Source organism: Pantherophis guttatus, chromosome 3, assembly GCF_059756535.1.
Source record: "Pantherophis guttatus breed Tessera chromosome 3, ASM5975653v1, whole genome shotgun sequence".
Classification (NCBI taxonomy): domain Eukaryota; kingdom Metazoa; phylum Chordata; class Lepidosauria; order Squamata; family Colubridae; genus Pantherophis; species Pantherophis guttatus.
In genome coordinates this window covers 55,375,832-55,403,483 of record NC_142065.1, presented here as the reverse complement: position 1 = coordinate 55,403,483, position 27,652 = coordinate 55,375,832, and the positions used below count along the sequence as shown (strand labels likewise).

At 36.8% G+C, this 27,652-nt stretch overlaps 2 protein-coding genes and 1 pseudogene across 10 annotated transcripts in view; 1 reads left to right on the top strand and 2 right to left on the bottom strand.

Moving 5' to 3' along the window:
- SZT2 (SZT2 subunit of KICSTOR complex) overlaps positions 1-761 on the bottom strand; it is an 84,909-nt gene extending 84,148 nt beyond the window's left edge. For all 8 annotated transcript variants that reach the window (XR_015733072.1, XM_034414840.2, XM_034414841.2 and 5 more), the window contains exon 1: positions 669-761. Coding sequence is in view for 7 of the 8 variants with exons in the window: in XM_034414840.2 (XP_034270731.2) it covers positions 669-698 (30 nt within the window). In the remaining variant the exon portion in view is untranslated. The remainder of the gene's footprint in view (positions 1-668) is intronic.
- On the top strand, positions 164-27,652 carry MED8 (mediator complex subunit 8). Of its 2 annotated transcripts, XM_034414849.3 has the most exons (7): positions 164-866; positions 17,212-17,330; positions 18,418-18,562; positions 23,739-23,879; positions 24,301-24,382; positions 24,538-24,786; positions 25,358-27,652. In XM_034414849.3, the coding sequence occupies exons 1-7, from the start codon at positions 861-863 to the stop codon at positions 25,420-25,422; spliced, it is 807 nt and encodes a 268-aa protein (XP_034270740.1). In that variant the 5' UTR covers positions 164-860; the 3' UTR covers positions 25,423-27,652. The 2 variants fall into 2 exon arrangements, with proteins under 2 accessions (XP_034270740.1, XP_087745749.1); XM_087889623.1 differs by lacking the exons at positions 17,212-17,330; positions 18,418-18,562 and having other exon boundaries at positions 796-866.
- Positions 19,662-20,724, bottom strand: LOC117664087 (U5 small nuclear ribonucleoprotein TSSC4-like; annotated as a pseudogene).

Below are 27,652 nucleotides of genomic sequence, written 5' to 3'. Positions count from 1 at the left end.
CATCTGCAGATAATGTCTATGGAGATTCTAAGTCATCCGGGTCATGGTTGTCCCAAAGGTGCTTTTTCCAAGAGGCAACTGGACTTTCTTTGGGACATCTGCAGTTAGTTTACCGTCCGCTCATCTTTCGTGCCTAGATTAGGCTGAAAAGTCCGTCTAATTTAACACTTCCTCTCAACATGTTTGTCAAACGCAGTTGCGTTCGGTTGCGGAACTATAGAAAACGGCATCACAACTCGTGTCTTACAAAAAGCTTTTCGCTCGGGAAAGCTGGAAAGTGGATTTATTATTATTTTTTTTTTTAAAAACGGACGTCCTCAAACCTTCTCCATGCAACAGGTGTGCAACTGCCTCACCATTCACCAGATCTGGCGCTGGCACCGGTGGTGCCTGGGAAAAAAAATGCAGCCCGCTGCAACCCTCCCTCCCTCCCTCGCTCTGCAAAACCGAGCGGCTACTCCCAGCGGCATCCTTCGCCTCCGCCACAAAACAAAACAAACAAAAAAAACCCTGGCGACCCCTCTTTTCATTGCGCGTCTCTACCAATTAGGCTCGGAGCTTCTCAAAGGAAGGCACGCCCCGCGGGCGGGCGGGCGCGCGCAGCCACCACCACCCTTTTCCACAACAAGCTCCCGCGGGCGCAGCACGTGCGAACCTGGCGTACGTACCTCAGCCTCCGGTTGCTCTGGAGCCGCCATCGCTGGCCCTCCGAACGCCCCTCCCTCCTCCTCCTCCTCCTCCTGCCTCCTCTCCCCCCTCCTGCCCTCGCCTCGTGATGCTCTGACCCGGAAGAGGAAAAGAGGAAATGGCGTGAACCGCCCGCGTTTGCTTTTTAATCGCTGACCTCGGATTTCGTTGCCATGCAGGTGAAGTGGCCGCGGCGGTTGTGTTGTTTTTTTTTTGGTTTTTTTTTGGGGGGGGGGAGGGGACGACGGGAACGCCGGACTTGTTTAAAGAGATTGCAAGATTGAGTTTGGCGTTGCTAAAAGCATAATAATAATTGCAAAAAAATAATAATAATTTAAAAGATCCGATCCGAGAGCGATCTAGGCTCCGGGATCTAGGCGCGGAAATCCGTGGTTTGTTTTATTAGCCTGCATTTGTTCAACACACACACACTGATCATATGCTAAATTCTGTCAGGGTGATTAGGGGACTGGAGACTAAAACATATGAAGAACGGTTACAGGAACTGGGCATGGCTAGTCTAGTGAAGAGAAGGACCGGGGGAGACATGATAGCAGTGTTTCAATATTTTTTTTTTATTTTTTTTTTATTTGATTTATATGCCGCCCTTCTCCGGAGACTCAGGTCGGCTTACAATGCGTTAAGCAATAGCCTTCATTCTTTTGTATATTTTATACAAAGTCAGCTTATTGCCCCCACAAACTGGGTCCTCAATTTACCCACCTTAGAAAGGATGGAAGGCTGAGTCAACCTTGAGCCTTGGAGAGATTCGAACCAGCAGAAATTGCAGGCAGCTGTGTTAATAACAGGGTGCATTAAACCACTGTACTATCAAGGCTTTGAGAGACTGTACTATCAGTCTTTGAGAGACTGCCACAGAGAGGAGGGGGTCAAGCTGTTTTCCAAAGCACCTGAAGGCCAGACAAGGAATAATGGATAGAAACTGACCAAGGAGAGATTCAACCTAGAAATGAGGAGGAACTTTCTGACAGTGAGAACAATCAACCAATGGAACAGCTTGCCTTCAGAAGTGGTGGGAGCTTCATCACTTGAGACTTTCAAGAAAAGATTGGACTGCCATTTGTCAGAAATGGTGTAGGGTCTCCTGCTTGAGCGGAGGGTTGGACTAGATGATCTATAAGGTCCCTTCCAATTCTGTTAATCTGAATGTACTAGGCTTTCGCCAGCCTAGTCATAAATTAACAGGGTCGAACTGAAATGATGTAGGAACTTCCTGTAGCAGCAGATTGAGGTGGGGATTGGCAGGGGATTTGGGGGCTGGAACAAGACACAGGTCCCACCGTGCAAAGAGCGCACACTGATCAGAACTGGCGACCACACTGAACCTCGAAAGAGATCTGACAGTATAGCTGTTCAGAAAGCTGAAGTAATATGTCTTGCCTATTGGTTTGCTGCTACCCTGTTGGCTGTGCTTTTGCTCGATTTAGTTAGTTAGTACATTGACCTTTTGGGAGATTTATTTTTTAATCTTCACCGTCCTTGTAATTAGTCTCATGCTAATTATGACTATAATTATGACGCAATGGCTAAGATGCTGACGTTGATTGAAAGGTCGGCAGTTCAGCGGTTCAAATCCTTAGTGCCGTGTAATGGGGTGAGCTCCCGTTACTTGTCCCAGCTTCTGCCAACCTAGCAGTTCGAAAGCAGGTAAAAAATGCAAGTAGAAAAATAGGGAACCACCTTTGGTGGGAAGGTAACAGCGTTCCATGTGTGTTTGGCATTTAGTCATGCCAGACACATGACCATGGAGATGTTTTCAGACAGCGCTGGGTCTTTGGCTTTGATACGGAGATGAGCACCGCCCCCTAGAGTCAGGAACAACTAGCACATATGTGTGAGAGAACTTTTACCTTTAGTGTTACATGAATGGATCTAGGCTGCATTCCCTAACAGCGGATGAAAGTAAGAATCCCATGCAGACTAGAATAGTCAGTGTCTCTTCGCACTTCTACCATTGGGCAGAAGACATCGAAGCATAGCCAGCTGAACAAATAGGTTTAAAAATAGTTTCTATCCTTGGGCTGTCAAACTCTTAAACCCAACGACAATCATTCCATGCGCACACGGAAACCTATGACTAGTTTTTCTTTTTCTTTCTTTCTTTTCCCCCCCCTAATTACTTGCATAGGGATTATTCTTTATATTATTTATGTTTGTATTTTTTGTCATGGATTGCACCAGTGAGGCTAAAACCAATTTTGTTGTATACATGATGTACAATGACAATAAAAGCTATACTATAATAATTTTCCTCAAACCCTTTGTGTGGCAATAGACAACTTTAAGAATGTCTAGCTAGCCTGGTCTGTTGTGATATCACTGATTGGTTTGCAGTTAACAGCTATTATCAGATTGAAGAAAGTTACAACAGGATTTGCTAACTGAATCCTAGAACATGTCTTTTGAAATAGACAATATAAAGAGCTATTTTAAGTCAGACATTTTGAATCTGTATGCCATCTGGGATGACTGAATACATACATTTTAGGTAACTGCAGGTGCCAGCAATGCTCAATTACGGTAGCAGGATTTTGATGATGAGTAATGTAAAATGCGGGAAGAACTGCCTTAGAAAAATGACTGCAACTAAAATAATGTTAAACCCCAATTTCAAATTGTGCTTACAATATACTTTACTGTGTCTGAGGCATTATATACATTCTGTAAACTGACCTACCAGTACCTCTCCACACTCCACAATCCGGGCTGCAGAAATTTAGAGTACCACTAGATGGCACCCATTAATTACAGGAGTTATTTAATATAATCAGAAAAAGGCTTAGGGGTAGGGGCCACAATTGTCTCTGTTGCAATGGAGCTATCCCTATTGCTTTTTAATGTATAATAAAATTAGAAAAGGAAAATAACTAGATACAAGAACAAATGATAATACAAGGAAGAAAAAAGAGAAGCCAAAAAATAAAGTACAAAAATGTACATAGAAATACATAGAATGATAAAACATGCAAGAGTGTCTGGTCTTAAAGAATAAATTAAACTTTAACCCCATAGAAAAGCAGTTCATATATAAGTATTTCTTCCATTCAGGATGTTGAAGTGTGCATTCTTTCTACTATAGTAGGACAATCATCATAATGCCAATAGAAGTGAATATTTAAAGGTTGCATTCAGGGTCCTTGGTGCTCTCTGAGCGTGTTGTTTTCTTCCAGACACTTCGTTGTCCAACTAGATAATATCATCAGATATTACCTTTAGAAGGTAATATTAGAAGGGAGTGAGTTTTAATTTCTGTTTATAAACAGAGATTGACACCAAGATTAATACTAGACCAACAATCGAGCAGTAAACAACATACTAATCAAGGAACCACCAAGAACACTCCCACCAACACTGATAGGATAACCCACTCATATATAAACAGAGAGCAAATCCCACTTCCTTTGACCACTGATGATATTACCTAGTTGGGTAAGGAAACATTTGCAAGAAAACAACCAAGCTCATAGAACACCAAGAACCCCACAGTTATCTTAATTGCTGCCCATGCAATATTTCTTAAAAGTTATATAGGGTTCAAATTTTCACAATATAATTCACCAACACATTTACATCTTTGACCTTTGTTTCTTTTCCCAACATCCTGTTTACAACCTTACTAACCCAACATATGCCAATGTGAGGGCAAGTCCAAAACACCCTAGAATTCCTTCTGGCATATGACATTTCCAAAATACAAAATTTGAAAGCCAATCATTATTGTACATCCCCTGAAGTGCCCAATAGTCCCAAAAAATATTCGTTGAATTTATCTCAAGATCATGCAATAATAATTCAATGTTGTTTAAAATCCTAGCTGATTTGTTGAATATCCTACCTTATTTCAAATTTTAATGGCCGTTCATTCAGATGGACCTACCAATTCAACTTTTTCTAATTTGAATAAATTTAACTGTAATTAAGATAATTAAAACATATTCTAGTGATATTAATAAGTAGAATAATGAATATGATGCAAAATATATAATAAAGAGATATTTTACTGCTTATATTATTGAGCAGTTTTGCATAGTCTATTTGTTTTTGCAAAGTCTCAAACATTTTGAAAAACTGACCAGCAGCATGCTAATCTAAATTATTAATGAAATTTTTGTCCTTTTTCAATTCAGAAATATGATTTGCAGGCATTTTAAAGTTTGTTTTCCCTATAAAGTCTGGTGAAAATTTAAATAAAATCTGATTTTTCCAGCATATTCCCAAAACATCTATAGTTTTATATATAGAAAAAGCAACTGAGTTGTTTGTAAAACTGGAGTCATATATCAAATTAAGTACCTATTATTTAATAATGATTTTCTAATTGTGCCCATAATGGCCTTAGAAGTAATTCTTTTGATTTCTAGGAAATAATAGATGTTAAAATAGAAGCCCAGTAGTATAGATGAAAATCAGGAAAATTAAAATTTCCATCTTTTTATGAATGTCTTAACATCTTAGTTCATTCACAGCTTTGTCATCTTACAGTATCCATTTGCTATAATTCTTTTTACATAGAACTGTCCTCGAATACCACTGAAAACTTTAGTATGTTTACTGCACAGTCCTATTACTGCCAATGACATTTTTGCTGTGGGAGCTGCACTAACACATGAAATATTTCAAAATGAAAATTCAAGGGTCAAGAAGCCCTCCCCCTGGTGGGTATTTTCCATGGGGGTTCCCTTTTTAGAAAAAGGTATCTCCTACTTCTGGCTTTTTGGTAATTTGTAAAAAGCTTGGTTGTTCCAGAAAGTTTTGGGACTTGAATGCTGCATTATTCCCAGTGCCAGGAATATTCTTCTGGGGATAGATAATCAAGCAGTGGGTTTGCAAGTATTTGGAAATAAAGTGATGACCAGAAGTCAGCATGGGTTTGTTAAAAACAGGTTGTGCTTTGTTTGACAGTGTGATTAGATTAGTAGATGAGGATAATGCTGTGGATGAAGTAGACTTCAGTACAGCATTATATAAAGTAGATCATAACCTTCTTTTTGATAAACTGGAAAGTTATGGGATGGATGGTCCCACTACCAGATGGATTCACAGTTAGCAGAAAAACTATAACCAACATATGATCCATAGTGGTCTATATCTCCATGGAGGGAGGTATGCAGTGGGGTACCTCAGGATTATCTCCTGGATCCAATACTCGTCAATGTCTTCATTTATAGAGGAGATGCTCCTAAAATTTGTGGATGACACAAACCTGTGGGGTACTGCTGACAGAAGACAGCCTCAAGGTTCCAAAGGATCTCGATAGACTTGAATTTTGGCCCTATTCAACAACATGTTTTCAGTGATGAGAAATAAAAGATTCTGTAACTGAGGCAGGAAAAACCAGATGCACAAGTACCTGGTATCTGGCTTAATAATAGTATTGATTATTGGTTAAGTATAAGCACAAGAAAAGACAAATTTGTGTGAATCCCTCTCTTGCCAGGATTGTCTCCTGCTCATTGAGTAGTAGCTGTGAGTCTAGGAGAACCCCCAAAATGTACACCAGATATGTCCAGAGTAAAAAATGGCATTTTACCAGATTCTGGGAGATCAAAAGCCACTCTACCATGACAGCGTTCAGTTGAAGTCAGTTCAGCATCCCCTGCTCAGCCAGAAGATGGAGATGTATACCTTGCCTCGTACCAGTAAATGACCTTAGCCAGCAGTTTCATGTAAACGTTAAAGAGAGGATATACCGTAGATCTAAGCCCTAAGGGGCCTTGCATTGCAATGACTGAAATTGGCCACTGAGAAATGAGAACTGTTGCTAAACAGTGCCTCCTACTCCTAGCTTCCTAAGATGGCTCCAAAGGACATCATGTTTCATGGTATTTAAAACCCCTGAGAGATGAGGAGAATCAGAATAGTTGTACCTCCCTTGTCTTGACACCAGAGGCCAATACCAATTCCATTTCAGTATTGTATTTTGGCTGAATTAGATTGAAAAGGGTCCAGATAATCTGCTTTATCCAGGGCCCTTTATAGCTGGGTGACAACCACCCTCTCAACAACCTTCCCTAAAAGACAAAGTTGGAAACTGGTTGAAAGTTGTCTAAAACTATTGGGCCCAAGGATAATCTTTTGAGATTATCCAGTCAAGTCAGTAACTCCCTCTAGCAAAGAGGTACTAACAACTGCTTGGGCCCAACTTGATGCCATCTTCCTGGAAGCCCTGACCAACCAAGTAGCATGTGTCCAGAATATAGCTAGTTGGACTTACAGTCACAAGAACCCTGTCCACTTCCTCCAGACCAATTGTTTGAACTCCCAGATAACGAAGCTCAGACATTTTTCATCCACTTCCAAAGGACCTGCCCAATAGAGTCCAACTCTGAAATTCAGTAACTATGTCTAGTATATGTTGTGAATATTCCTACAGTGACACTGTAAGAGCTCCCCCATCTCCTCTCCATCTAGGAGGGACATGATCATGTGAAAAAGGACAATTGACATCTATCTGTAGATGCAATAATGGTAGAGAAATAAATGCACAGGGTAAATTCTAATGAAACTCTTACCTGTGCTTCTTGATTTCATTCTTTGTTCTTTTCCAGTGGCGCTCTAAGCCTCTCTTGTGAAACCAGATTTGAAATTAAGAGGAATTTCCTAACTTTGACAGTTGTAAAGCAGTGGTACAACTTGTTTCTAAAGTTGGTTTGAAAAAAAAATTGGGATGGAACAGGTAGTCCTTGCTTAATGACATTTGTTTAATGACCATTTGAAGTTACGACAGTGCTGAAAAATAGTGACTTACGATTGATCTTCACATTTAATATTGTTGCAGTGTCCCCATGGTCAAGGGATTGCACTCCTTATGACAGTGGCAGTACCCTGCAATCATCTGATCGCCATTTGAAAACTTCCCAGCTGGTTTCCAACAAGCAAAGTCACTGGGGAAGCCAGCAGGAGGTCGCAAATCATGATCATGTGATCTGTCACTGAACAACTATGGATGATTCATTTAACCTCATGGCAAAAATGATTGTAAAATTGAGTGTGATCACATGATGCCCCACTTAACAACTACACTCTTTTTTTTTTTATTGAAAAAGTTTTCAAATACAAATTTTTCCCCCTTTTTTTCCCCCTCTCCCTCCCCCTCCCTAACCCCCCCTCCCCACCCATCCCCCCCTGTGACTTCTTCATAACAAACAAAAAAACCTAATTCATAACAGATTACTTACTCCCTCCTCTAGATATTGACCTTTACTTACTAAAAATATTATTAATATTATAACATCCCCCTTTATCCATACATATCAAAAAAGAGAAAAGAAAAGAAAAAAAAAAGACATTATACTATGACATTATAAAATAACTTCTCCACTTTAAAACTATACGATAAGTCCTACTTTAACATTTAATCTTCTATATATATTACTATAACATTCCAAAGCGGCCTTCCCCATAAAATCTAGTTTAACATTTATTCCACTCTATCCATTTCCTCCACTCCCCTAAATATAACACTTAAAAATCCCTTTTCTTAGACTAATCAATCTACTAAATAGCTTATTCACCCACTATCATGCAAAATTGCCATACACAACATTTCTTAACATCTTTGATTCACTGCCCACACTTCTTAAAAATATATGTCTATATTTTCCATTATATCTAAATAAAAAAAAAGAAAAGACAATGACTTTAAATTTATAATCCATATAGTATCTTCTTTGAGGTCTTTCCACTGGATTGGTAGAACCAACATCCATAATCGGGTAACATAGCTTACTGGTGCAACAGTTTATTCAGGGTCTTCAATCATATCTGCCCCCATCAGTAGTAAATATCTTCTTATATGTATAAAAGTAAAAACAACCACCCGAGTGACATTATAATTATATTCCATATAGTAATAATTGTGGGTTTCATCAGGATTATTAATTCCCATCATCGTAGTGGGTAACAACCCGATCTTCTGCATTCCCCAGCATAATTCTCTTGCCTTGTGATTCAAGATAATATAATATGTTTATCAACACAAAAAGAAATTCCAAAATGGATAATTCAAATCCATCAGTTTAAGGCTCGTTTCACGTCCCCAGATTACGGCCATGCAGAGATCTGCCACAAACCTCAGGATGATATTAACCAATACGTCGCCTCTTCTGTGTTTACCCATAATCGTTCATATTTTAAAATCACTGGCTTCACTGTTGCCTGATTAGAAATTTCTGTTTTTATGCCACCTATTTCTTTTTTTCTTTTCTTTTTGTGGGTTTGGTTTCCATCCTGGTTCCCTTTCTATAAAGTGTGTATCATCTGGTCGGTTTTTATTCTGCTTTGTAGATTGGTCTTGTTGGTTTTGCTTTTGTAACTCATATTTCTTTTTTATCCCTTGTATATCCTCTAATTGGTTTCCATGTTTATCCTTGCCTTGATAAGTCATCACATTAGGATTAGATGCCTCTTCTCTCAAATTTGTAGATAATCCAGCTGGGGTATCCAATAAATCCAATGGCAATTCATCTGGTACAGTCTCTGTAATTCGATATTTTACCTTTATTTCTGGCTCCTTCTGCTTATCCTGTATTATACCTGGAGATGTTAAGTTCATTTTCAACCTATTTTGATAAAATTCTTCCGCTCTTTCAACAGTATTTAGCTGATATCTTTCTCCTTGGTATCTAAATATAATACCCACTGGGGCGTCCCACCTGTAGGAGATATTTCTCTTTTTTAACTCATTCACCAGAAAACCAAATTTCTTCCTTTCCATCAATATCTTAGGTGGAAGTTCCTTGTAAATCCAAATCTTTCTTCCATACAATTGCAAATTAGAATTGAAGGAGTTTTGAACGATATTATTCCTAATCTCCTTATCTGTAAAATAAATCACCACATCTCTAGGCCATTGCCTTTGCTTAGCAATCCAGGAGTTGATTCGATAAACTCTGTCGATCCTACAAAACACTTCGTCAGGTTGAACCTTTAGAATCCCAGCTAGAAATTCAGAAGATATTTTCCTTAAATCATCTCTATTATTTTCCTGCAAACCTCTTAATCTTATCGCATATTCTGTAAAATTATATTGTACCATTAAAATCTCTTTTTCAATCTTCTGTTGCAGATTTTCTACATTACCATACTTTTGATCAGCATCCATTTTAGGTTTTTCTTCTAAGCTATTATCCTGAGTGTTTGTCAAATCATTTTCAATTTTTTGAATTCTATTGTCCAATTTATCTTGAATTTCTTCCATTTTAGACTCTAGTACATTAGTATTTGCGTCCAACTGTTTCATAAATCCTGTAAAACCATTAACCACTTTTGAGAGTTTTTTCTCCAAAAAATCAAACTTAGATTTCACCAATTCTTTAATTTCCTGCTTAAATTTTTCAAATTGCTGATTCACAATCTCCTCCCTTCTTTCAATCTCCTCTATAAAAAATTCTATTATATTAAAGTCAGGTTTCTGAGACTGAAGAATTAAGACTTGTTCCTTTAAGTTGTTGGTGGGGGGATCCCCCCCCTTCTTGTTTATCTGACTTTATGAGTCTCAGTGCCATGTTTCCGCCCAGGCAGGCTTTGTTAAAAAAAAAAGCAAGAAAGAAAAAAAAAAAGGGGGACTTCTTTCCAATCAACAACAATATCAGGTCTCCAAGGGAAAAAAAAAGAGAAAAAGACACAGGAGCAAAGTTTTGTCTACAAATGTAGCCAGTGGTATTTATTCCGCTACATTGTAGTAATAGAAAACGGAAAGACTTCCCTTTCAGCCTCTCCTCCAGCCAACGCCATTTTAAAAGGCTTCTTATTTTTTTTTTCCTCTTTCTTCTCCTCCTCTCTCTTAAGTAATTTTTTTCAGTAAAAATCAGTAAAATACTTGCAGTTCAATATTACAGGTCCAGCTCACATTTTCTTTGAGTAGTCTGTTAAATTTGCAGGCTTGCTTTTGACGCCTGGCTCTGCATCAGCAGAGGTCTCCCAAAGCCCGGAGCGGCGGCTGGGGATACGGGGCATCTCATCCGCTCCGTCCCAAAAGTAAAAAAAAAACTTTTGGGACTCCGCAGAGAGTTCTACCCACCCCTGCCGGCTCTATCTCCGTTTCCTCATGGAAACTGAGTTTTTTCGAGCCGCCATTCCGTTGTGAAGGCGGCTCTAACAGGCGATGGAAGCTGACGATCCCAAAGGAACGTCTGGCAGCGGCAAACAGCAACCCGGAAGTCTAACAACTACACTCTTAACAACAAATTATTCAGTCCCTATTGATCATAGGTTGTTGTTGTTGTTTTTTTGCTTGAATTTATATGCCGCCCTTCTCCGGAGACTCAGGGCGGCTTACAATGCGTTAAGCAATAGCCTTCATACTTTTGTATATTTATACAAAGTTTATTGCCCCACAATCTGGGTCCTCATTTCACCTACCTTTGAAAGGATGGAAGGCTGAGTCAACCTTGAGCCTGGTGAGATTTGAACTTGCAGTAATTGCAAGCAGCAGATGTTAATAACAGTGCTTTAGACCACTGTACTACAGGCTCTTGTAATAATTGAGGACTATCTGTACGAGGATTGTTTTATTGGCAGGAGATTAGACTAAAAGACCTCTAAGATCCCTTCCAAACCTGTTGTTTGGTGATTCATAAATAAACTGGTTTTTAAAAGTTGAGTCCATCTACTCTGATTTTTCCTTTGCTCACAATGATAAAAATATCAGGCCTATAAAAATAATTGAGTTCCATTTTTACAGATTCTGTAAGATATCAGTATCATAATTTTGTTATATGATTTTGATGAGTTATATAATTATTCAAGAAATGCTTAACTTTATTTTTCATTTTTTAGTCTGATCTTATTTTTTTAAATAAATTCTAAATGCGGTAGTTGCCCTGAGTTTCATAAAATTCCTAATTCTATGTTCAATATGATTATTTTAAAAAAATTAATGACCTTTTTAATAATGGCATGTTTTAAGTATCTGCCTTTATTCAATTTGTTGTTATTCACCTCAGAATTGTGCATATTTGGTCACATTCCTACCAATTCCAGACCTGTAAAAAAAATCTGAACTTTTCCTTGTTTCTAATATGGCCATGTGGATGGTTATTTGCAAGCTTAAAATAGTCTGCAAAACCTGAGCATAACTAGCTGTCTCACTGTCTCTCTCTCACTCTCTTCCCTCTCCCTCTGTCCTTGTGAAAAAATACTCCTGATACAACAGTCTCTTGTTTGTGATGAAATTCAAAATCTGAAATTGCCTAAGGGAGTGGGATTGCATTCCACCTTTTCCCAGATCATATACAGACTCTGCTGCTCTTCTTGCTCTGTCTTGAACTACTCTGTTGCAACTAACGACAGTTTCTGGCATCTATGCAGATTTTCTTCCTTTTAGGGTGTCTGCTTCTTAGACAGCAACTTAGGTGGGCAAGTTTAGTACTTGCCTTTCCACCTCGTTAATTTGCTCAGAGCCTGGACCTGAACTTGATTCTGCTGCTTTATAGTAATTGTGTCTGCTACAGCTATGTCCCTGATTTCTACAGAGGACTTGGAAGAATTGCTTGCAGTCAGGAATAGCAGATCCATCTTTGTTAATCCTCTTTCATTCCTGATTTGTCTTCCATGTGTGTTCTGCTAGATCTTCTCTATGTAGCACAGCAGGCTTCCGCTTTCCATTTAAAATGTAGTTTTACGTGCACTTTCTGTATGGCTTAGGCAAACAGCAGTTGTAAGTGTGATGCCTAAGCCAAGTGTTGGTCATTAAGGAATAGGGCCTTTACAGTGGAAATCATCACTTCAGTTTTCCTCCTGGCCCTTACTGAATATCCATTTACTATTACAATTATTTACTGCTTAGTAGAAGAGCATCCACATTCTCTTATTGGAAAATTTTTCATTTCATTTAGATTTGACCTGTTCACTTGGGTCTTCACTTGGGAATAGTCTTGAAATATTCAAAAAAAAAAAATTGCCTTTTTTTGGCAAAACTTCTTTTTTGAAGGCTTACCACTACAATAGGTTGGGTCGTATTTGAAGTATTGCAGCCGGTGTTTGACATAGTGTTGTTGTTCACCATGCAGCAAAGTATTGTGGCTTACAGAATGAAAAGGTGGAAGTTCCAAGTTTCTTCTTCCAGAAATCCTCTGGGTCTTTGTACGCTGATATCCATCTCCCAATACCCTTTCAAGACAGTTTAAATATCTTAATAAGTGGACAAATACCAGATTTGGGGATATAATTTAGCAGCATATTATATTTTTAAATCTAGTCTTCCTCTGGGGAAATTGCTGCACATAGAAATAATATCTAAATAATATTAATAATAATAATAATATTCCTGTTTCAGTGTACTAAGTACGTTATTGTCCTGCTTGGAAAATCTGAGCTTCTACATGGATAACAGTTGCTACGTAACAGTTTTTTTATTTTATTTTATTTTTATTTTTTTTGCTTTAATTTATATGCCGCCCTTCTCCAGAGACTCAGGGCGGCTTACAATGCATTAAGCAATTAGTTTTGACCTCCCCCCCCATCCTTCTCCTTTTTTCCTTAGAATTAGAGTTACACACTAACTCTACATTAATTCATCTTAGTTGGCAATTCCTCTGGCTGGCAATATCAGGTCTTCATAAATCTTATTCCAGAACATAGTCCCACTCTGGACTATGGATCTTTTCCCCATTCTAAATACGTTTTCACAATTCAATGATCTTACCATACATCTTCATTGGGGGTTTTTTATATATTTTTTTTATCCCGCTTTTCTTAAATCTGAAAAAGTGAAGACTCTCTTTTCCAGCAGGTGCATCACTGCTTGCTAGGAAGATTACATGACAGACAGCACTTATTGAAAATACTGTGACCCTGATTACAAGTATTTTTGAAATATATTCCTTGTGCATTAGAGGACATATTCCAAAACACAAATACTGACTGGGTTCATACTGTATATTGTATACAGTTTGCTTAGTTACAGCTTAATATTTTCTGTTCACACAACTACTGAATGGGACTGATGGTGAGTCAACAGCAGATAGGAGGAGGAGCCGCTATGGGACAGAGATGACAGTTGCTCTTTAAAAATTATGATTTAAATCAACTTGATTTAAATCAAATCCACTCTGAACTATTGTAGTTTATGTATCATGATTTCTGGGAATTAACATAAATCAAATGCTTATGGCTACTTGAATTATGTATGATATATGTACTGCTATACTCCGTGTTTCCCTTTCCTACACATGGACCAAATATAACCATCTTATTTGTTATACTTTGCCCTCCCTGACCTGGGACATCAGATGTTTTGTAGTATATGCTGAATATCATTAGTATGTGGTTGTTTATAGTATTGGCTAAATTAAAGAAAGAACATTAAAGGATGTCACATTCTGGTGTATGTAATTAAGACGAACAGTTGAGTAAACTTCAGGCATAGTAATTTGAAAAATCCCAAAAGATCCTGAAAATAGATAAATCACTAGCTGATTTTTATTTTTACCTTTAACTCTCAAGATTTTAACAGAAATGTTGCCAATTACTTCATTTTTATCTAAACAAATTTACTTTTAATGTAAGATATAACAATAATAAAGCTTAAGAACAATTTTACTTATAGAAAATATTGGTGCTATCAAACATAGAAAAATACAGAGTAAAGATTACACAGCTGCAAATGGAGGTGAAATGTTCTAACATCAATGTACCTCAGATGTGGGAAAGTACATTTAGAAGCAAAAAAAGAAACAAAATTAAATTAATTTCAACATTGCTACACATAGCGTACAAACTGCTGGTCTTTATAAAACTAAAGTTCCTTAATAATTACTGCTTGCGGATAATTGCTAAGACAGCTACTCAGCCGTAACGTCTGCAAAGACTCATAACCTAACTACCAACGAAGCTGGATTTTATTGCTGAGTAATTTATTGCTTCATATTACTGAATTCCTGCTGTTTTTGCAATTGAATGTGATTGTGATAATTTGATCATGAATAACCATTGAAGTATAGAGAGGTACCTTACTAATTTGGGAGGAAGGGGCTGTGTGTTTATGTTTATATGTGCATGTTGACTTGTGCACAAATACGCGCATGTCAACATTTTTTTAATCACTTCATCTTCTCGGGGAATTTCCTTATTTTTCCAAATTTGGGGAAATTCTTGCTGCTGTTATAATATGTATTATTAAGTAAATTACCCCTTTACTATATTTCCCATTTATAATTCCCAATAGGAATAGTTCTGGTTAATATTCTATTTCTTCTCCAGTTAATTCTGCCAGACATAAATGAATTTTCCGCCAATACTCTTTTGCTTTTTTATATCACCACCACATATAGTAGTACGTGCCTGATTCGTGGTTGCATTTCCAACGTTTTGGTGATAAATTTCTAAACATTTTTGCCAATCTTATTCTCCATTATTACTTTGGCTTCTTGCTTAGAATATATCGCCGAAAACATTATCAAATGCTTTTTGGGTGTCTAAAAATAGTGCCACCTGTGTACCACTGTGTATCTCATAATAGTCTAAAACATCTAGTATTATTCTTATATTATTTTTCATTTGCCTTTTTGGTAAGAAACCGTTCTGATCGATATGAATATACTCATTTAGAAACTTTTTTAGACAATCGGCTATTATTGATGTGAATATTTTATAATCTGTATTTAGAAGAGATATAGGCCTATAGTTCTTAATTAGCATCCTATCAGTTCTCCTTTGGTATCAGTGCAATATTTGCCTGCACCCATGATGATGGTATTTTTGCCTCTCCTAACACTACGTTATATACTTCAAGTAAGAGTTGGACACAATGTTGTGATGGAACAGGCAAAATAAGTGGTTAAAAGAATTGAAATTTACATTATTTTACATCTTGAAGGATATTTTTTAATAAAATGATGTACCATCAGTAGGTGACTCCAGAAATATTATCTGGAGTGTATAAAGGTACTTCAAATTTATGTTAGAAATGTGGACACAATGAAGGGTCATTTTATCATATTTGATGGATTTGTAAAAAAAAAATCAGAAATTTCTGAATTCAAATATATAGAGTAATGTAACTTTAAAGATGAACCTTCAACTGAAACCATAACTTTTCTTGCTGGAATTAATGGACAATCAGAGCCTTGGAAGCTTATTTTTAATACAGTATATGATTATTGTATAAAATGAGACATGCACAAAATGGAGGCATTTTGAAATAACCACATCTTGTGGTTACATCTTGATGAAGATAGACAAAGCTAGCACAGTGGCAAAATTAATTTGATTAGAAAAAGATCAACAATTACATTAAACCCCTTATAAGATTTTTTTATGACAACAGAGAAAAATGAGCTTAAGATTTGAAGATTAGAAAGGGTAGCTTATGGAAAGGAAATTATAATGCAACCATAGGGAGAGGGAGTAAAATATAAGTGTATTTATAACTGCTGTCAAAAAGATCAAAAGCTGTTTCCCTAACAACTTTTCTTTTTTGTTTCTTATGCTATTCTTCATTATTTCTTTTGTTACTTTTCTAATATTTATAGTTTTAAAAATTCAAAAGAATAATTTTTTTTAAAAAAAAGGAATGCTGTTTCAGTGAGCAGAAAAAGGTTTTATGGGTCCCACTAGTTGACACTATTTAATGGGACCCAGAATATTCTTACTTTGTTAAAATATAAAACAGACAGAAATTACAAGAGTAGGTGATCCCTCAAATAGCCAGGTCTTGTGCTATGAAGTGCTTAGGTCAGTGATAGCTAACCTTTTCTAGACCGAGTCCCCAATTCGTGCACACGTGCCCAAACCCCCAAAATGCAATGTGCCCTGCCCCCACACATGCGCATGCATATGCCCTGCCCCCGCACACACCCTATTCCTGTGCATGCATGCGTGGCTCCCTGCACTCACCCCACACATGCGGACCCTGTGCACGCACCCTGCACCCCCACATATGCACACATGGCCCCCTCACACATGCACCACCACCCACGCATGGACACATGCCCCACGCATGCACCCCACGCATGTGCGGCAGAGACCCGAAGACCAGCTGGGCAGTGGGAGGTGCCCGGCAGAGCTGAACTGGGGCGATGGCTCGTGTGCCCACAGAGAGGTATTAACCAGTATCTTGAACTGTATCTGGAAACATTACTGATAACATGGGATCCAAAAGCTACTCAAAACTATTAGATATAATTGTTCTGGTCTTAGAGATTTAAATTCAATCATGGTAGACAGGTAGCTTCTAACAATCGTATTTATATGCCATGGATTGCCATTTCTTCCTTGTGTCAATTGTTCTATTTAGATCTATTGGAACACAATTCCCCTTTAAAGGAAAACAAAGTAAGAACTGAAGAGTTCTGCCATCTCCTCAGCACCTATTATTATTTTGTCTTCCATTTTCTCCCATCACTGGGTCCACCTTCCTTTTACTACTACAGTAATATAGCCAAAAAAGCTCTTTTTGTTGTTTTCCTGGGAAAGCTAGCTGTCATGACGTATCTGTAGCTGAAAACAGCAGAGCGATTATTGTTTTAAAATATGCTCAATCTTATTGTATGTCCTTTCCAGAGAGAGGAAAAGCAGCTTGAGCTATCCCTGGAGGCTCTTATCAGTCAAGTGGCTGACCTGAAGAATTCCTTGGTCAGTTTCATTTACAAGCTGGAGAATGAATATGACCGTCTCACTTGGTAAGGTTTCATAGCCAGCTGGTACTGGTGGGAGGGGACAGTATTTCATGTAATATTTCAGCTTATTTAGGGAACCTGTCAAAATACATTGAACTCAATTCAAAACTTAATCCTTACTAGTTCCCAGTTTATTTGGAGAATGAAGCAAATTTTCTGATTTTAGGATGTAACTGCCTATTATGTTTTTAGCAAAGCCTTCAGTCCCTTCCTTTTTCATCTTTGTGTGAGTTTCATGAAATTGAGTGGCAATTATTCTGGAATAAATATATAAAGGTTCAGGCTGTAAAACAAATGATTTCTGTAACAAATATTCTTTGTTTTGGAACATTTTTTAAATATAACAATATAAAATCAGTATACTTGCTCAGAATTCACTGGGCTTTGAACAAGAGTCATTTTTAATTTTTTGACCTAACAAGATGGTCAAAGTTAGATTTGTTTGGCTCTACCCAGTATTTGGGTAGAGCCTTTGACAGCCAGTATTAACATTAAGATCTGTCTTTCTATTAAGATCTTTTTGAAAATTCCCTGGCTGTCAAAGGCTCATTTATCTGACACACAGAAGAAGGCATTCTCCTGTGTTGCAACAAGAAAAGCATAAAATGAACTCCCCCAGAAGCAATGTTTGGTACACGTGACTCTTTAAAAAATAGCCAAGACATATTTCTTCACCAAATTATCATTGGCAATAGCAATAGCAATAGCACTTAGATTTATATACCACTTCATAGTGCTTTCACAGCCCTCTCTAAGCAGTTTACAGAGTTAGCATATTGCCCCCAACAATCTGGGTCCTCAATGCTTTCATTGGTTTTAATTTGCCTTTGAGTTTCTAAGTTTTGTGTTTTGAATTTAATTGTTGGCTCCCTTGAATGTGTAGAAACCAGAATATATATCGTGTAATTAAATATTCCTTATAGGAAAATCTGTACATGGCATATGTTAGAATTAGAGTGGTCATGCTCAATGAGTTCTATTTCTTTGTTAGAGCATTCTGATCTAAAGATTAATTTAATTCCCTCAAATGTACCCCCAGATGTTCGTTTGATATAATTCACGTATTTCTATTTCCATCCTTCTGCCTTAGGCCCTCTGTGCTAGATAGTTTTGCTCTGCTCTCAGGGCAGCTTAATACTCTGAACAAAGTGCTGAAGCATGAGAAGACTCCACTGTTACGTAATCAGGTTATTATCCCTTTAGTGTTATCGCCAGATCGGGATGAAGAGATAATGGTAAGAATTTGACATACTGTGTACCTTTTTTAGTTCTGGGAGAAAATAAATTATAGGTAGTCCTCGATTTACAACCACAATTGAGTCAAAAAATTTCCCTTGCTAAGCAAGACAGTTGTTGTTGTTGTTGTTTTCCAACCAATGCATTTATTCATGACCAAACATGCCAAGGTAAAAGTAATGTTGGGGTAGCTGTACAAGAGAACTTTAGTTGAACGAGACGGCATCTTGCTTCCTTAAATGTGAAGGCAGAAAGTGTGATAAGTAGAAAAGGGATAATGGGTAAAGATGGGTACCATAAGAGTAGAGAGAAAACTAGTTTTTGACACGAATGGCTAGCTGCTAACATGCAGGTACAGAATTTTCAACCTAATTAAGCAGTTGTTCCCAAGTTTTATTAACACCAAAAATATCAAATGGATATTCTGCTAGAAATATTTTAAGCTCCTTTATTGTTTCATAAACAGTTTGGTCGACACAAATCCATGTACTTTAGAAGAAGCTTCCAAGTATGGAGGGGAAAAAAATCTTTCAGTTTTCAAGGAAGTTGTAGCAATTCAACAGTCTGAACCAATCAAGTCTAAGTATGGCTTGGTTGGCTGTATTTTAATTTTAGAAAGCATCTCTTCAAATTCCTTAACACTTTTCCTATGATCTTAACATACTGTATGTTTACATTTTCTCGTCTCTAGCCGAACAACGTACGAGTTGTCATATTTCATGCTTTTATTTTTATTCATACTGCGGAATAATATTGGTTAAACCTTTGCCTCAGCTACAATAAACTGATAAATCTTGTACCTCATCCACAAGATATGTTTTGTCAGTTATGAATTGGTTGAGATATCAATACTGTCAAAAAGTTTTGGTATGAATAGCTGAGCCTCCCTTCATAAACAGAAACTCCACATATATTGTTGGACTATGTCAAGGCAAAATGTCTTATATTTATTGCAAAACACAGCGGGATTTTGTTGGAAAGGGCAAAGTTACAAGTATTCTTAGTCACAGCAACAAGCATGTTAAGAAAAACAATTGCCCAAATTCATGGAAATGATGAAGATAATATTCTGAGTAAGCTATCATTGGAAAAAGACAAATATGTTTCTGGCTTTTAGGATTCTTCTTCTTCATCATGGTTAGCTTTGGGTCAGAAATGTTTCCTACTTCTTTTCTTGCTACCGTGAAACCCAATGGTTGTTGTCACATTCTCTTCAGGCACCTCTGGAGAACCTGTGTTGGCTCTTCGAGCACCTCGTTCTTCCAATTTCAGTGGCTCCCAATCTTCCTTTTTTTTCTCTTTGCTTTCTGAGGGACCTAGTACAACTACATCACCTTTGTTCTGGGCATCCAAGTTACCCAGAGGCCTTCCACTGGCCTCTTGGTTTGCATTAATAATGTTGGCCTTCAACTTTTCCTCTGTTGAAGCTCCCCTTTTTTTGTCTGATCTGTCTAAGCCTGCCTTTACTGGTTTACTAAAGATAATTCTTCCTGCACCAGAGCTAGAAGCATCCTGGTTGAAAGATGATATATAATTTTCAGGACGTGTTGAGCTTTGTTGCTTTCTACCCTTGTTCAAGCCACTCAAGAACTCCATAGCAATTGATCTGTTGGTATCATCACTACATTCTGCAACATTCTCCAAACTGTACTTGGTCCAGCGTTCTGGATGGGCCACATAATCAGGTACTGGCGGGGAACTTTTATAAGACTGAATTGGCTCACGTTGTTTTCCAAAGCTTTCCGCAGTCATCTTGTTTGAAAGGCTGAGTGGTGGCAGAGGGATTTTAACCTTTTATCAATGACATTGTCTTCACCCGTCAAGGGCACTGCCTGCTTGGCTGCTCCTTCCAGACAATCAAAAATGTTCTGGCTGCGCTGTGAAAAGCTTGAGCTCATGCCTTTCAAATGAAAGGGCTGAACAACTGATTTTATGCTGTTGTGCAAAGAGTCCCCACTCTTATTTGATTCACAATCCACGTCATCTGAAGGAAGCGGCTCCTCAGGGGACACAACATCAACTTCAGCACTGCCTGCAAACTCAAAATCTTCTGAATCTGAATCACTCAGGGAAATTGTATCTGAGGGAAGGATGCCTTCGTAATCTGTGTCCCCACAAAGGGTTCACCTGCATCTTCGTCTCCCATTCTTGATGATCACTTGATTTGGGTATTTCTGCAACCAAATAGCTGTTTCTCAGATGATGTTTAACACCTCCTGCAAGGGCCCCTAAGCAAGACAATTGTTACGTAAGTTTTGCCTTTTCTTGTCAGAGCTGAATCACTATAGTTGTTAAGTTAGTAACATGGTGGTTAAATGAATCTGGCTTTCCCATGGACTTCGCTTGTAAGAAAGTTGCAGAAAGTGATCACATGATCCCAGACACTGCATCCATCACATAAACACATTCCGGTTGCTAAGCATCAAAATTTTGATAATGTGACTGGGGATGTATGAAGTGTGAAAAATGGTTGTCACTTTTTTCCGTGCACTGTAACTTCAAACAGTCACAAAACAAATGGCTATAAATCGAGGACTATGTGTACTGAACAATGAATCTCTTATCAGTGAAGAAAAAGTTGAGTGAATAATGCAAAGCTTGCAAACTTTCACAAAGACAAATATATAGAAGGAGTAGGAAACCAAGAGAATTTTTCTTCTTCCTACAATCTAAAGTATTTGATTAATAGAAATAGGTGTTATGGATACTACTCTGTATGACAATAGAATAAAAAGACATAAATATGATATTACTCAATAGTAATAGCATGAAAAGTTTATTTTTGATCAGTGACAAGGTAAGTAGCTAAATATAATGCATAAAAGCAGGCTTAAATACCATAAAATTACTATATAATCTGCCAATTAAAATTTACAAGTATAGGAATTAAGCAAAAGAGAACAATATATAATAAAGCAAAAGTGAGTAAATAAGAATAAAATTTAGATAAAAGAATAAAAGGACTTCTTTGTAACATTATTCCAGGATTAGGATATCTAAAGACTTATTTAACAATAGCTACCAATAAGAATTTGACAACTCTGTAATAGGAGGTTTGACCACATTTCCCTCCCTGAAAGTTTGATCTCTACTAGAATGTTGTATTGGTATGCCAGCACATAGATGGAACAATTAAGAAATTCATGTCCCAGGTTCATTATGGCGAGAAGAACAATTTCTTTCATTAAATGGAATTTTATGAACCATCCATCCCATTTTGCTAAAGATAGAACATGAAGGCTTTACAGTATCCTGAGCAAACCAGATTGAATGGGTAGTTTGCAACTTTATATTTTGGAACCCACCCTTGTAGATTGCCTATAGCACACAATTCTGTCTGACAAGGAATATCATAATAATGGTAGACTTTAGACAGCAGTTAAAAAAATGCTTTGCAAAGCTTAAAAATAAGCTCTTACAGCCAAAAAGAAAGCATTAAAATTACAGGATTGGATTTTAAACTGGAAGCAATTATCAAATGCTATATAGCTCAAGATTCAGTTGCACAACAAAATTGTATATAGGGAATAGTTACCTTAAAAGAGAGGCCAGCATATGTTTATAGGTGAAGTCAAGCCATTTTGTTATTATATGGAGCAATATAATAGAAAAAGATATATGCATCTTTGTGTGTGTGTGCATACACACATTCATGTGGTGAGTCTGTGAGTCATGTGGTGAGTCTGAGTCTATGCATGGGAAAAAGAGACATTAAATCCAGATCTTTACTAAATTAGCTCAGAATATAAGTTTTCCTGTATCATGTTTAAAAATTGCTTTTATATGTATTGCTTTACCTTTTAAATATCAAATATTTATTACGGTCAAAGACCATTACAATTAAAACTTCTCAAAGAGTATCTAGTTAAAAGTTCTAGAATCAAAGAAATCAAATCTATGTTGAAATCATAACCATATTTGTTAAACAAGTTAAGGATAGAGTACCTGCTTTTGAAGCTGCACCTGGGCTATGCACAGGTGACAGAATTATAAACGTGAATGAGGAAAGTGTCATAGGAAAGACATATACTCAAGTAATTGCTTTAATTCAGAACAGTATTTGAGGGGCTGTCACAAAGAAGAGGGGGTCGGAAATTAGAGTTAAGATTTAAGGAAATGTATGGTATAAAGTTACTTAGCTTATTATTATCATCTAATAAGAAAAGATTAACATATTTGAAAAAAAAACAAAGAAATGAATGATTGTAATGCTATATAATTAATTGATTTTTATTAAGATGTTGGGTTGTATTTGAAATACATATATTTGACAAAGTAATTGAAAATTAGAGTTAAGATTTAAGGAAATGTATTTAAAGTAATTTGGCTGATTATTGCTAAAGAAATGGATGATTATAATGCTACATAATTAATTGATTTCTATTAAGATGTTGGATTGTATTATTTTGAACAGTTGACAATGAAACATATTTGTGATCATAATAAGGGAATACAAGGAAATATTAGGAATTATATTATGTTGTGAAATTTTAAATTTAAGAGGTTTAATTTAGAGATGAAAAGGGAAAAATTGAATTTTATGAAGATCAGAAGTTAGAAGAAGGGTAATATTGGTCTACAAAAATTATAATAAATACTATGGCAAAAAGGGAATATATAAATTGTGTTGGAAATGACTAAAAATTGTTTAAATTTGTGAACCAGCCAATACTCTGTTCAGAAAAAATACATTGTATGTTTGTTTGTGTGTTTGTGTAAAACATAAAAAAAAAAACTTTAAAAAAGAAGAAGAAGAAGGAGTCGACTTATTTTCCAAAGCTTATTTCCAAAATGAACAAGGAGCTGATCAGAGAATGCTCATTCATTCCCTATATTTCGGTCAATATTATTTTCAGGATGAATCAAAACTCATCATACAGTAGTACAATGTACACTGATGTATACTGTATATGGCAGTTTGATATTATAGTTCAGGTTACAAGCTGTTCATAATGGCTGACTTGCAGATGGTGAAGACGCTAACTCATTGAAATTTATTTTAATTGCTTAATTTTATTATATTAAGAAAGAGAAAAATTAAAAACTTGCAGAGGTACAAGTTTTTGTACCTCTGCAAGTTTTGATACATTTCCAATATTCTGAGGCCTATGAGTTTAGCTTTGTATTGTTTGATTTTGTTGCAAGATATGAGTCCTAATAGACTGAATATTGCAGCGGCAGACAGAAGGACGAGTACCAGTGTTCAGCCATGAAGTTGTACCTGATCATCTGCGAACTAAGCCTGATCCTGAGGTAGAGGAGCAAGAGAAGCAGCTAAGCACCGATGCAGCTCGTATTGGCACTGATGTGGCACAGGTAGGACAATGACTGATTAACATGGACTGGGAGATAGTCACTGGTCTCAAATCCTACTATACCACATTTCCTTGCAGCAAAGGTTGCTTGAAATCATCAGCAGTACGCCTCTCTGTATGTCAGTAATTATCTGTTTTGTGGATGGATATGTATGTCTGTATATGCTAATTGCTCATTTATATAGGTTCATATACACTCTTAATAGGCATAATTTTTCCCACTCTCAGGTCTCATTGGTACCAATGAGTTCTCAGATCCAAAATGATGCCTACCTCTGATTTTGTCAAGGCAGTGTGGGGTTTCAAACTGTCTCCAGTTTCCAGAATATCTGGCTATAGGCTTTAATGAGTTTCTTCTGCATGAAGTCAGGCAACCTGAAGCACTTGTAAATTCTGACATTATATGATTTTTATGATTGCAGAAACAGATTCAAAGCCTAAACAAAATGTGTTCGAACTTGCTAGAGAAAATCAACAAAGAAGATCGAGAATCTGAAAGTGGAGGTATGATTCTAGATAAGGAGGGAGGACCAAATGAGCTTTAGTGGGGACAACACTATTGAGAGACAGAAATCCCAGAAGCAGAGATTAAAGTATGGTAAGAAATAAAACCTACACCTTTGGAAAATTTGGAGTATGAATGCTTTTCTACCCTATAGGTTTACGCCAGAACAAGCAGACATTCAACCCTGCTGATACCAATGCCCTAGTTGCAGCTGTAGCCTTTGGAAAAGGATTGTCCAACAGACGTCCACCAGGAGTGGGAAGTTCTGTTCCAACCAGTCAGCAAGCTGCCAATGCCATCATAGCTGGTGCTTCTACCATGCAACAAGTACAAATGTCAGGTGCACCAAATCAGCCACAGCCTATGCTTGGAGGAGTGCAGATGCCACAAGCAGGGCAACCAGGTAAAAAGAATCACAGAGACAAATATATAGTCGTACTGTTAGGACAATAGGAAGTGTCCCACGAAAATTAAATTTTGTATAAACAGACAGGCTTTAAAAAAGGACAGCTATTTGGGACAAGATATGCGATACCCATTTCTTCCACATCATTTTAGGAAGGGATATAGCAGCGTATGATTTATATTAACTTTAGCCAAGTGTCTGTGATCCTGGAGATGAGATAGAATTGTATTAAATATAGGAATGTCCATTATACTGAGAATAAGTGGCTAGTGATCAAAATCAGGGAAAGGCTACTCTCATTATGTCCAGCTGGATGCCTTTATTTACCATAGGAAAATAGGATAGTGGGGAAGTTAAGTCTTTTTTCTTATTCATCAGATTTCTTATTTAGTGCATAAAATGCCTGAGAAACTTGCACAAAGTGATGTTAGAGTTTGAGTGAGTGATTAAATGTACTTCCCTCAAAAATATGTACAAGAAAGAACTAGAGATAGTAGTAAACATATTGCCTCCTAAATTGGTCAGATTCTTATTACATTACTAAACCCAGCTTTTTTCATCTCTCCAGGTAAGATGCCCAGTGGTATAAAAACCAATATCAAATCTGCTTCGATGCATCCCTATCAAAGATGAGTGGGAAATATTCTGGTCTATTGCTGGTCCTGGATTTCATTTCCAAGTCAACACTTCTTCAAGTTGTTCTCAGCAATTAAACTTGGAATCTTCCCTGAAGATCACTTGGATCATTTATTAATACAACTGCATTGATCCAGGATACAAGAATATAGACATGTATTTTTCATTCCAAATGATAGAGGCAATTTTGAGACAAGAGACTGGTTCAGATAGCTAAGTGAAGATGGTAAACAACTTTACTTTTTGTTTACTAATGTAAGCAGCCTGATTCCTTGAGTCGATGCACCTGTTTTGGAACTGCCTGTTGGTGACTGAGATTATATGAGACGTGCAAGTTATAACCTTTTTTAAAAAAAAGAATAATAAAGTTCAACCCTTTCTCATGTAGGGTTTTGGTTTTTTTTGTACTTTTAGGTGGCTCATGGGAAATCTGTAGCTTTGTCTTGGCTGCACTTTTCATACAGTGCTTAAAACTTGTACCATTAGATAGGCCAACAAATAATCTACTTTGACTCCTCTTTGAGATTCTGTTGTTCAACCCCATTTTTCATTGACTGGGGGAGGAGTAAGATTCTAGCTCTTGGTTTATTGTTATAGAAATTTTGTTGAATAATCAACTACTGGCCAGGCACAGTGGATAAAAAATGCTCAAATTTTATTAATATGACCATATGAAAATGTTTTAAGTGTGATAGATGGTTAATATTACAAAGGGTTTCTCAAATGGATGATAGTAGTCCTGACACATCTTCCTTGTGTCAGTGACAAAGGAAAGGCACTACTTTTTTTTTTTTTTTTTTTGCTGAAATTGATGTGTGGGGGGACCTAGAAGTCAGAAACAACCTGATTACTCTGTGATTATCCAAAGCCATCACTTACAATCTATTAGTTGTCTCAGCCACTGGATTCAGGTTCTGTTTAAGAATAGTAACTTACTATTAAGTGACAACATGAGTATCTACTGCTGCTAGTAGTAGAAAGGATATTAGGTGATACCTAAACAGATATTTAAATATTTTCAAGGTTGAAAGATAGTTAATGTTCTGTTCCTAGCAGTGGTTGAGCTCAAACTTGATCTTCAAGCTCAAGCTTTTAACTATTCCCACTGAATAACTGTAACTTGTTCCATTTAGTGTTGGTGATTGTGGTAGAGATAACCTGCTGGATCTTTTGGGCCAGCAGCAGGAGCAGCAAAAGCTGTGACTTTTAATTTGGCAGGAGCGTTGTATTCAACTCTTGTGACTGGGAAATAGCCCTTCCTCAGCCTCAACTATCACAACAACAGTGGAAAATTGCCACTATTACAGTGTTCTACAGAAATTAAAAGCATACAAGAAATACATTTACATCCATGGGAATTCAGTCTGCATTTATGTGATAATGAATTTCATGTTTCAACGAATTGGGACAACTGTTAATCTTATGAAATTTCAATGTAAAATAATTCCTGACTGATCATGAATGATCCTGGAATCAAATATAATTTTTCATAGGTTCTCATGGAATTTCCTGTGATTAAAAACTAATTTGAAATGGATAGCTGTATTATATTCTCATGAGGATCCCTTACTATAAAATATTTTTTACAGTGAAACAAGCCTTTTAATTTGAAAACATAGTTGTCCATCCCACTTTTATATTGCAAATTGTTATTTTTCAGTGTGCTTTTAAAAATAATTTTGTATCTTTAATTCAAAATGGGATGAATTAAATGGAGGGAAAATAAACTCAGATTTCATTCAGTTCCCATACCATTAAGGTTGCCTCATAAAATGACTTGACAATGTCTTTTATTAAAAATGCAGTTTACAATTGTAAATGGCATATCTTCTATCCATAATCAAATCTGCTGTGACCCATTATGGTATACAAAATGAATTAATTATTTTACTTGATATGCATTATATAAGACTTCAAAATTAGATACAACAATGTTTCCCTGTTGTTTCAATCTACATAACATGACAAATCTAAAATGGTTTACTGTGTTAATGAATTTGTTTATATTTGCTATGGAGAAAGTTTGTCTGAAGATGGAGGAATCACTTGTAGTAAAATAGTAATTTGGGAAAGATCATTTTAACTCTCTCCAATAGTTTAATGCATTTCCCCATTCTAACATTTTTCCTTTTGATTGCCATGACAAAGACATACAATTCCAAATTAAAAGTTACAGTATATTGTATTTCTATTAGAAATTGAATAAAATGCTGAGTTTTAAATTAAA

What these genes read in the sequence shown, in the direction of transcription:
- MED8 (XM_034414849.3), top strand. An exon ending in TTGGCACTGATGTGGCACAG is followed by an intron (nt 23,880 to 24,300) that starts GTAGGACAATGA and finishes TTATGATTGCAG; the next exon opens with AAACAGATTCAAAGCCTAAA. An exon ending in TCGAGAATCTGAAAGTGGAG is followed by an intron (nt 24,383 to 24,537) that starts GTATGATTCTAG and finishes TCTACCCTATAG; the next exon opens with GTTTACGCCAGAACAAGCAG.